General features: G+C 37.9%; 2 protein-coding genes across 2 annotated transcripts; one reads left to right on the top strand and one right to left on the bottom strand.

Annotated features, from left to right (window-relative positions):
* Positions 1 to 340: 340 nt before the first annotated feature.
* LOC113675656 (WD repeat domain-containing protein 83) lies at positions 341 to 4,198 on the bottom strand. The gene is made up of 4 exons (XM_027192251.2): positions 3,790 to 4,198; positions 2,864 to 3,042; positions 1,968 to 2,144; positions 341 to 1,095 (listed from the first exon to the last, which is right to left on the bottom strand). Exons 1-4 carry the CDS (start codon positions 4,093 to 4,095, stop codon positions 837 to 839), a joined length of 921 nt encoding a protein of 306 aa, XP_027048052.2. The 5' UTR covers positions 4,096 to 4,198; the 3' UTR covers positions 341 to 836.
* Positions 4,199 to 5,738: 1,540 nt separating this feature from the next.
* LOC113675646 (uncharacterized) lies at positions 5,739 to 9,420 on the top strand. The gene is made up of 4 exons (XM_027192237.2): positions 5,739 to 6,046; positions 7,737 to 7,793; positions 7,963 to 8,703; positions 8,790 to 9,420. The coding sequence occupies exons 2-4, from the start codon at positions 7,757 to 7,759 to the stop codon at positions 9,092 to 9,094; spliced, it is 1,083 nt and encodes a 360-aa protein (XP_027048038.2). The 5' UTR covers positions 5,739 to 6,046; positions 7,737 to 7,756; the 3' UTR covers positions 9,095 to 9,420.
* Positions 9,421 to 11,073: the final 1,653 nt, after the last annotated feature.

An 11,073-nucleotide genomic window follows, 5' to 3' on the forward strand; every position in this document is an offset into this window, starting at 1 on the left:
TCACATCCAAATTGTAGCAATGCTTTTCTTGCTGCTTTTTCCTTTTTGCTTGGGTCAACTGAGAGCCTGGCACAGGCAAACTGTACTTTTAATTTAATTTGAACTGAAGCACTGTATCTCATGGTCAAGGATTAAACAGGGCATATGGAACTATACTCATAATTGACTTTCATTATTTTTGGTGCAAATTACCAAAGAATGCTTAGGTTCAGGTTGAGCAGGGGCTTCTATCCTGAAAAGTATTGGAATGTTCTTGAGAAACTTTAAGGTAAACTCCTTCAGCCAACTACTATGAGTGTTACATATGACCTCTAAATGTCTGTTGAGAAGAGTGGATTGCTTTGAAATACTCAATCTCTAATTTATTAACCATCCACCAAACGATTGAGACAGCTTCAACAACTAAAAATCTGAAACTAAAAACCTTTAATGATGGAGTTTAAATTTCAACATCTTTTTGACTCTTTTTCCTCAGACATTGCTTTCAAAATTATCAATCCTATCAGAACATAGGATACTTAGTAAACACAAAACCCTTTTTTATTGTTACCCCTCCTGGGAGGAGCAGAGATAGGGATTGCTGGTAGAAAACAATTCTTACACTACTCTTCTTTGCTACTTCCTGTCCCCTTTTGACTGTTGATAATTTGTACTTATTATGTATTGTGTACAGGAAGTAAGGAAAAAGAAACCTATCTTTCACCTGCTTGCACTCTCTAAGCAATTAAAATATAGACAACTATTTATTTACAATCATAAATTATTAAATCATACATGCACAAAACCAAATTATGGTTTTCAGTTATGTAGGTTCCTGTTTCTCATAGCTAAGTTATTTACTCTGGTGTCCAATTTGAATCATGCCAAACTTTGACTTTTCCATCTGAAGATGCTGACAGAAGGTAATTTTCTGCAGGGTGATAAGACAAAGAGTAAACAACAGATTTATGAGCTTTATCCAGGGTGTGTACTATCTTGGCTTCAACCAGATCCCAAAAAAAAATCCTGCCATCCTCTGAGCCACTAACAACTTGTGCATCACTGCTACTCAGGCAGCTGTCCACTTTATAGTCTTTGTTTATATGACCTGTAAACCTGAATACAACAATGATCCATTAGTACTACAATTCTCCCAAAATGATTTACATTAATCCAAAACTTTTTCTGGAACATTTCATCAGCATTACCTTTAAACTACCTCAAAATGATCATAACTACTCCTTTCTGGCTACAACACATTTTTATGTGTGTTTTATCAAAATACCATCCTTTGATGATGGCACTCTTAATTCTCACTAACCTGTCTAATTTACAATATACTAAAATTGTAAGGAGAAGTTACAAGTACATCAATTCTGAGAGCAAAGGATTGAATTTTAGAAGTTATATTAATTCAAAGCCTTTCTTCTCTCTAAATTGTTAACTCCCCTTTGGTGCATTTTTAAATATAAGTTAAATTAATCATTTACAAGTCTTGAATAAAGTTTGAATAAAAAACAAGAAGGGCAATGAGCCAACATTACTCTAGGTAAGAAATAGAGCAGTGATAGTTTTGATAGCAGTAAGGTAGTATTAATTTACCCTGTACACCATAACACCATTTTGCATATTCTCGATACAATTCTTAAGGTGCTAACAAGGAAAATTTGTTTAAAAATAAAGAGGTTCTATAGTTGGTGATCATTTCTTTTATTCTCATGACCTTAATGTATGGTTCAGAGGTGATATTATAGGGAGAAATTAGATGCTAGTCACTCTTAGGGGTTAAAGGATTAAAAGGAAAACTCGCAGACAAAACTTCGGTTAGTCACCCAATGAAAACAGTTTCTCATAGCCAATAAGCATGAATGAATTAAAGATCTATTCTTTCCAAAGTATATTAAATTCAGAATTTTCTACAGTTTGGCTAACTTGTATGTAGTGTACTTCCCCTGATGACTTTTCTGAGAGTAGAAATTCTAACTCACTCATTCAGTAACTCCCCAGTGTCTTTATCCATCAGACGAATGGTGTCATCTAATGTTGATGCCAGCACGCACTGACCATCCCTCGTAAAATTCACACTGGTGACTGGCTGGCCAATACAATCTACTCGCAACTGACCCATACGGATATCATAGTTACGGACTTTGCCATCAACAGATCTTGTAAGGAAGAATTGATCACAACAGAAATAGTATTTTTAGAAGAAAAAATGGTTGTCATATCTATTTCTTTTTTCTCTTTCTAGACATTCTACCAAAAAAATGATATCAATACTGAGTTTTAAGTTCATAATAGTTATTGCACTAAGCAATGCATTTAGAAAAAAATTCAAGACACTTCTAAAATTCCTAGTTGACTTTTTCATAAAAATAAGTTACATTCAAGAAATAATTTTTGATGATATCAACAATTGCCCAGTTCTAGTAGCTCACAAATTAATATACTTGCTTACATGTTTTGAGTCAATGTGAGAATTTATCCCTCAGAAAGGCCAAATTTTCATGAAAAATTAGATTATATCATAGGACTAACTCTAAAATCCAAAATTAGGGAGGATGCACAGGAGATTTGACACAAACCTGTCTCCAGAGCTTTCCTTCCACATTCAAAGGTCTAGGCAGAAAGATGATAATTTACACAGCCTAGTTTTCTCTAAGGGCATATAATGATTTTTAGACCATACATTTTTATCAAGTGCCATTCAGGGCTTTTCCAGCCTCCTTTTTCCCTTCATGTACAAGAAATTGGTCACCAGGAATGTGCTAGCATGAGATCCAAATGTTCTCTCCACAGGCACAGTGCTCATGCCCAAGGCAAGAGAGTTGACAGGGATACTGCTTCAACTACATGTAGTAACCTATAGCACTTGCAAACCTACCCAGACAGAATTTCATGTTGAGACACACATAGGGAAGGCACACTGTCTTTAGCATCATCAAGAATCTGTATTGGCTCAGGATTACGCGATTTACAATCCCAGCACCGTACACTGGCATCATATGAGCCAGATATTAATACTGTGCTGTCTGGTTGGTTAAACTTCACACAGTTCACTTTCTAGAAATAAAAACATCACTGTTAGCATAAACCTCACACCTCCCAGAAATGATCAAAATGTAAATTCTCCTTGTAATTCCAATATAAAACCTCGCAAACAGGTTATGAAAACAGGCAAGCTTATTAAGCTTAGTAACTAAAGGATGTTACTTTGAGAAAGAACACATTCTCCTGTCCAATTTACAAGGAAATGTACATTTAAGGGAGTCAATAAGAAGAATAACTTATGAGATCTAGGGAGATAACAGGTTAATTAGAAAACTGACAGTCACTAATTGACAAACTTCCCACATGTAGAGTTATCATAGACATCATTATCACCAGTAGACAAACAGTGTTGTATCATCATCACAATCTGTGATGGTGAATGATTGCATGATAAATAAAAATAAAAAAGCCTCTGGTCTCCATATGGCTACAATCAGACAGCATTTTGCATGATTACACATAATAACAGTTATCATATCCTTTGATCATTTTTTGCAATGAAAAGCTTGTCTTGTGTTCAAAGTATTACATCAAAATTATTTTTCTGTTTTCAAAATACACAATCGAGAGCCATTGTCCCGAAGGCGATCCATTGCATTGTTTTTGCCACTGTTTTTTTTTTATCCAAGAACTGTATGCACAATGGAGTATAGGGCTGCGTGGAAATCTTGCCGTGATTTTTCATTAGTATGAGACAAGGGAAACAAAAATTGAGACAAAGTGTGAAATGGAACCGAACGAATAATTTCTGTCACCTACACTGGTGTGTCCTCTAAAGCGGCGTATAATTTGTCCAGTTGCCACATCCCATAGTATAACAGTTTTATCAGCTCCACAGCTCGCCACCCGACCATTATCACTGGATCCTACAGCATCAAGTACTTCATATCCATGTCCACTGTACGTCTTTAGGAGACCTCCCTTGTGAGGGTTCCACAGTTTTAAAAGTTTATCGCTGCCACATGTCAGGCAGTAGTTACCGTCGTAATTGAATCTGACGGCTCGTACGGCTCCCTGGTGGCCCACTAAGTTTCTTGTTTCTTTGCATGGAAGAGATAAATCCATCTCGTTACTATTTACTTAGTTTTATAAGTCATATTTGCAGCGAATTTGGCGCTACTGAAGTGTTCACTCATCCGCCATGTTGCTCTCCTTAGTAACCATTCCTGGCGTTTTAAGTCCTAGATTCCTATCGGCCATACTGGATTTCGGTCCCAGGTCCCATGACTTGCACTAGTGCAGCGCGTAAACTTCCACAAGCAGTTATCGCCCTGCAAGTTACTTACCCAATCGCTCATCTTTTAATTCCCTATCGTAAGCTTGTTGATCATTCATTTGATGTACGGCAGCAGGGTGTAATTTTCTTACTATATTCAGGTTTCTGGTGGTGAGTGTGAAGCAACACTTATCTGACGTTTTACAGTTTCACGCCGAAACACAGCAGGCATAAAGAGACATACATCCTCTCAGCGAGGGAGACTAAATGACTATTAAAGATACAGACAATGTATTTGGAAGTCGGGTCGAGTAATCTTTTTATTATTTAGTTATTTTGTTTGTATATAGAACTATATGTTCTTTGTTTTTTGAATAGAGTATTGTTATTAGAATTACTTTACATTTTGAGCTCCAAAAGGTATATCTCAATCGGGATGAAAACGATTTTGAAGTTTTGAAACCTCGTAGCTAAAATGGACGGGAACTTTGAAGCTGAAAAAAAAGTGATTGCGCCTTAGTTCGCCACTTTTTTGTTTCTATAATATTTTGACGCCATCTGTGATCTTTTGTTGAACACACTCAAGGCAACATGTAATCTATTTGAATAAAGGGGGTAAGTTTCTAGAGAAACTGTGGTGCAGCGTCGGTGGGAGAGTATAACAAAGTAATTTAGTGTTATCAACTGAGTTTATAACGTAAATTGGCCTCCGTAAGGGGTTTAAAAGCTGACGTTTCAAGCGTTAGCCCTTCGTCAGAGCGAATGGCAAACGCTCGAAACGTCAGCTTTTAACTAAACTGTTTACTATGGCCAATTTACGTTATCAACTCAGTGTATTTATACTAAATTACCCTGTCATAGAATCTATTAGTTGCATTCACCCTAGTGGGGGGCTCATTAGGAATTAAGTAGGACTTGCACGTGTGCTATGTTGTGACATCTATTTCCTCCAGCTAGGGTAGTTGCTACTCTAACAGTTTTTAGATTAAGCAAACTCTGAAAGGTTTTTCAGCTGGTCAATGTGGTTTAGACAAACTGATAAGGGCGTCTGACAGAGAGATTTATTGCTCGCATTTCCATCGATGATGTTAAATTGCTCAATATTAACTGTGCCATCAGAGTGAAAACTTTTCGGTTTACCACGTGATCCACGGAGGACTAGCTTGAGGATGCCGGATGGAAGGTGTCAGCAGGTGAATCAGTGCCACGGGTTGAGCGTGAAACCCCTCTCCGGTGACCATTACCACGAAAAAGGTCCCTTATTTCATTCTAACAAGGTGTGTTTTGTCTTAAAAATAAAACAATGGAACAAAAATAGATTTAGTACCGTAACAAATATGGCCTTAATTTATCTCTCTTTCTAGAAACGTCTACTTAAGACAGGAATAGAAAATATAATGGGCAGGTGTCAAAAGACCTTTCATAATCCTGACAAATGTTATTTATTTTTAATAGGGGTTTTTATCGACGAGGGTGAGTGGATTAGCCTGCCAGAACAAATTGATTTTTCACTTTGAAACATCTCTGATATATCATCGGATAACTGACGATCTTTGTCGAATGAAAAACAGATCTTCAGCTAGAGCTATGTAATCACCAACGGCCTGTTATTTCAATTTTGATGTAATTAAAAATTTTGTGATGCAATCACAGAAAAGTATTCAAATTAAGAATTCAGTCGTGAGTCAAGATGACCTCAAGTATTGGCGATTTTTCACCTTAGCCCGACGAACATTATTCCAAGACATACCACTCAACCTTAACATCATATGAAACTTCGCGACATAGCCGGCGAGGAAGGTAAGTTCTCTATTTTTGTTATTTAAGTTCATTTTTTGTCGTAGAGTCTCATTCAGCTTTGAACTTGAGCTTGTAAACAAAGCAAACAATGACATCACTATAAAATTTTCCAAAAAAAAAAACCAATACATAAAGCTATTTCAGTGAGATTCGCAGTAAGGGGCTTGATCACCTGGGCATTCAGGAACTCGTCTGCGTTCAAGGCCCTTAAGTAGGGTTACATGAGAAACAGACCATATTGTTATAGCAAAGTTGTTAATATTTCGGTTTTCAAAATGATAGCAAGAGTTAGCTCTATTATTGAACACTCTGTAGAATCATTTACAAGGAATCAAATAAAAGTTTTCATTTCATTCGTTCGCGGGAGGACCTCTGATGTATCTCACCTCTTAATGGTTTTTTTTCTTTTTCAATTTTTATGGTTTGATTTCTCTTTCGTATTCGCATTTCTTACACTTGATTTGCCCTAACTTTTTCTGTCAGTTTATCACGAAGGAGGATGTGGAGTCGAAGGGTGGAAAAAATTATAATAATAGATCGTTGTTTGCATTTATTTATTAACTCGATTCGAATGTCACCATTTTGAAACAAATGCAACAGTAAAATATCTCATTCCATTTTATCTTGCTGTAGCTCATTAAATGGTTACGTAGACTTTATCAGTGTAATTAGACGTAAAGAGTTAGCGACATAAAAGAAAAAAAATCTTACCTGTTTCCAGAGGCAAAGGAATACGCAGGTTTAGCCTAAACTATGTTCGAGAACTTTTGCCACCTAAAGGAAACTTCCCATTCCACGTACGCGCGGTGGAGTTCCCTTACACTGTTTTGGTTTCAGTTACTGTTTTAGAGTTAAGTAAAAGATTTGGAGACAGGTAGCTCGAGGGATCACCACAAAACGTGTAATAACTTTTAATCTTCTTTATTGTCCTTGATACTTGAATAAGACTTTGATTCCATTCATAATTTTTAAAACTTGATTGTTCGATCTAGGGATAATACAAAGACCGTTACTTCGAACTGAATAGAAACGTGATCTTTTGTGATACAGAACCCAGAAACGACACCATAAATTAGCGTAATCAAACTGAGATCAAATCTTACCTCTGCGGGGGATCGTAACTAGTAGACTCATTAGTTCTCAACTTAGGTTAGTCTAAGTTCTTAGTTCAGGAAGTTAGCGCACTATCTTCTTCTGAGAGTTTCCGATGATAGTAAAAACTGATTGACAAGAGGATACCAAAGTTCCGAGGGCCTTACCACACGTATATTAATATATGTCTTTGCTTACAATTCCAAGAGTATGAAAAACGTTCGATCCTTCGCTAATCAAGAAAAAAGTTATATGAGACCTTCTTTAACGTATGTATTTTCCCTTGCCTTAAGGAAAGGTCAAGTACTTTGGAGGTGAATCGACTGACCGATCAAAAAAGCTTCAACACAGTTGTTTAACTCTCAAATTTAAGCCCAATTTTTTTCAGTCATTTGTAACCTGTTACCATCTTCTCAAACAAATTTTTATCTACCATTAATTCATTTAGATTTGGTATTTGTGGCTTCCTTCACGTCCGAGATAATGATTTCTCGTCGTAAGATGCGAATCAGAATGTCAAGAAGTGGTGCTTGCTCATACTAAGATTATACTATCACACATTAGCTAACAATTGTATTTTGTGATCCTCTTTTTAAAGGTTGTTTCTGAGAAAGTAACATGAGGTCTACTCTTTTTCTGGCGACTATTTTACTAGGTAAACACTGAGTTCACTGCTTTGTTTTGATGAACGCTATATATTTATCAGGTCTGAATGCTCGCAGCCATTTGGAGGAAATCCTAAATAGAGACCAGCGGTGTTGAAGACACATCTGTTATTTCGTTTGAATTGTTTTGGACTAACTTTTTCTTTTTTGTGAATTCAGTGACTGTATCGGATATCACTGCTAAAAGCATTAAACATTCAAAACATCACAAGTCAGAGAGGAAGCAGCACCATGACCAAAGCCATCAACGACAAGCTGTGGTTCCACCTGCGCAACCGACTGCGGCTGGAGCACCAACCACTGTAGCACCAACCACTGTGCCTGCTGCTGGAGCATCAACTCCCGTAGCTCCAGGACCAGCCCCTGCTGCAGGAGTAAAGACCACCGTAGCACCTCCTGGTAGTACACCGGCAGCCGCTGGTGCAGTAGGAACAACTAAGGTACCAGCAACTACAAGTGCGACACCCGCGGCTGCCGGAGCAGCAGCAGCTCCCACTGCAAAACCAGCAACTACTAGTGTCGCACCCGCAGCTGGTGCAGCGGTAGCAACAACTGTGGCACCAGGGGAATCCACAGCGAAGCCCGCAGCTGCCACCGGTGCACCTGCCGCTGCGGCAACCACTGTGCCACCTGCTGCATCAACCGCAAAACCTGTAACTGCCACCGTTCCTGGCCCTGTAACAGCCACCGTGGCACCAGGTGCATCAACTGCGAAGCCTGAAACTACACCTGTGGCTGCACCAGGAAAAGCTCCAATTGTGGCAACACCTACCCCAGCGGCTCCCGCGGCAGGTAGTGCACCTACAACTGGACCAGCATCATTGCCACCCGCTGCCGCTGGAGCCAAGCCTGCGCCTGGAGCGCCAGTTACAGCTAAGCCTGCCACTGCCGTTCCAACCGGTAAGTTTATATTGCTATTTTTGTTGTTATCGTTGTCTCTTCGATGGTAGATTAACCGATGATACTTTTATCAATGACAACTACAGGTCCACTACAATTCGCGCCAAGCGCCTTACCCGCCAAAGATAAAGAAACGAAGACAGAAGGAGAGTCGTCCTCAAAGGCACATTTCAGGAAGGAAGATAAAATCGACGAAAGGAATGACAAATCTCAGGAAGAAGGTAAAGAGTCCGACAGTGATAGCAAACGTAAAACGGAGGAGGCAGAGGACAAATCCGAAAAGGCAATCGGGGATAAGTCTAAAAATAAAGTTAAAGACGAGTCTGTGAAGAAACTGAAGGACAAGTCTGAGGATAAAAAGCATCATCGTTTTCACCGTCATCAGGATTAACAGATGAATTCTATTTGGCACTGCTGGACTGGACTTGAGTAAACGCATATAACTAGCGCTTTTCGGCGTTTAGCGCAAATTTTACCTATTTTGTTGGCATATTGAAAATGTTGACAGCTCAGGGGCGTAATAAAATCTAGAAAAGAGCGAATAAGAAATATTTAAGAGGCGAATACGTATATATTATTATCTAAACACACAGACTTACAGAAAGTAAGCTATAGGTCTACCGCAAAACTGCTGTTTGCAGCACAGTTATTACAAATTAATTTATTTTGCATAACTTGTCGTATGTTAATAAAAAGTATTTTCATGATGAAAAAAAACAAGACTGGTATAGCAAATAACTTAATACCCGTGAAAATAACTGCCTACGATTTCAAAATCCGGGAGTCACGCTGAGGCACGAGTGCTCTGATAGGACTTGGATTTTTCATTGTCCCAAACATTTGACGAATGAATACTGATTTGGTCCAAGAATGTTCCATTTCGTAAAATTGTCTCTCACTCGATTCTATCAGCATAAAGGGACGCTTGTGTGGAAGTCTCGCAGCCTCGCTCATCAGTAAGCTTTCTGAAGCCCAGTGGTAGAGCATCGAGACGTGACCAAATCCCGAAGATTTGAGGCTCAAAACGTTGGAGGAAACCATATTTATCATTATCCTGTACTGGTCACAAATGAATATCGTCTTAATTTAACTTATATGACCTCTTTTCAATAACATATAACATAAAAACATATAAACATAAAACATAACAACTTTATTTAAGTGTCGATGTCTTTAACCTAAAAAGCTAATTGGAGACACTAAAACAATAGGAGAAAGATTATAAAATGAGTTAATAGATGATATCATTAGGTAAATTCATAATTCAAGAAATCTAAAATTTATAAAAAGTTAAAAGTTTAAAATTACGGAGTTATCCCCACAAAAATGTACAGAAAAATGCTAAAAAAATTTCTAAACATTCTCAAGAGCTACAAATAAGACAGGAGCCACAATTGTCACTTTTAAGATCTACAAGGTTAATATGCCGTATGTTGGACTCAAAGGATTGTAAGGTAGGTTTGTCCTTGATTTTGCTGTCCAGTCTAGACCATATATATATGGTCCAAAGTACCATAAAGAATGTTTCCCGTAATGTACACTATTAAATCTGGGTAAATGAATATCCATATTTCTTAATTGATATTTGGATGACTTAATACTAAAAATGTCAACGACATTACTAGGTACCAAACCATATTTAGCTTTATACATTAAGGTAGCAAGATCTTGTAATTGCCTATTTTGTAGGCTAGGTAGATTGGCACGATTAAGAAGATTAGTGTACTCTACTGAATGTGTGTTATACACAATCCTAAGGGCCGTTTCTGTACTCTTTCAACAGTTTCTGGCGTCGGGGGCTTTACAGAAGTGCCATATAAGGTAACAATATGTTAAATATGGCAATATTGAGGATTTATATAAAAGCAATTTTTGCTTCCTTAGGGATCAGATTTCTTAATCTAGAGAGGAAGCTCACTCTCTGGCTAGCTTTTTTACACAGTTCACGAAGGTATTTGCTAAATACAAGGTGTTCGTCGATGTTGACTCCGAGAAGGCTAATGTCCCCAGTACTTTCAATGACATGCGCATTGATTGTTAATGAAGCTTGAAGATTGCAAGTCCTACAACGGACCTGTAATCACTCAAAGGGTGTTTACAACCACGCTGGGCTATAAAAGAGCAGAAGTGACCCTTACAACGAGACTACTGTATTGTTATTGTATTGAAAAAGTGGGGAAACGTAAATAATCTTTCTTCAACGATAAGAATTCGATACCGTAGTAAATCTATAAGGCTTCTTGATAACTGTATGGTGATGGAAACAGTTGATCGATGCCTTTTGCATGTTTGGAATCTCAGCCATCAGCGACAAACTCTAACCTCTGTTCAACTGGTTATGCAACGGATATCACAATAATAATGCCCGGA

The sequence above is a fragment of the Pocillopora damicornis genome, chromosome 4, assembly GCF_964200805.1.
Source record: "Pocillopora damicornis chromosome 4, jaPocDami1.2, whole genome shotgun sequence".
NCBI lineage: Eukaryota > Metazoa > Cnidaria > Anthozoa > Scleractinia > Pocilloporidae > Pocillopora > Pocillopora damicornis.

Coding starts and splice junctions, on each gene's coding strand:
- LOC113675656 (XM_027192251.2), bottom strand. CDS start 4,095: ATGGATTTATCTCTTCCATGCAAAGAAACAAGAAACTTAGTGGGCCAC. Junction 2,145..2,863: donor CAACATGAAATTCTGTCTGG/GTAGGTTTGCAA, acceptor CTTCCTTACAAG/ATCTGTTGATGGCAAAGTCC. Junction 1,096..1,967: donor ACTGGGGAGTTACTGAATGA/GTGAGTTAGAAT, acceptor TGTTGTATTCAG/GTTTACAGGTCATATAAACA.
- LOC113675646 (XM_027192237.2), top strand. CDS start 7,757: ATGAGGTCTACTCTTTTTCTGGCGACTATTTTACTAG. Junction 7,794..7,962: donor TCTGGCGACTATTTTACTAG/GTAAACACTGAG, acceptor TTGTGAATTCAG/TGACTGTATCGGATATCACT. Junction 8,704..8,789: donor TGCCACTGCCGTTCCAACCG/GTAAGTTTATAT, acceptor TGACAACTACAG/GTCCACTACAATTCGCGCCA.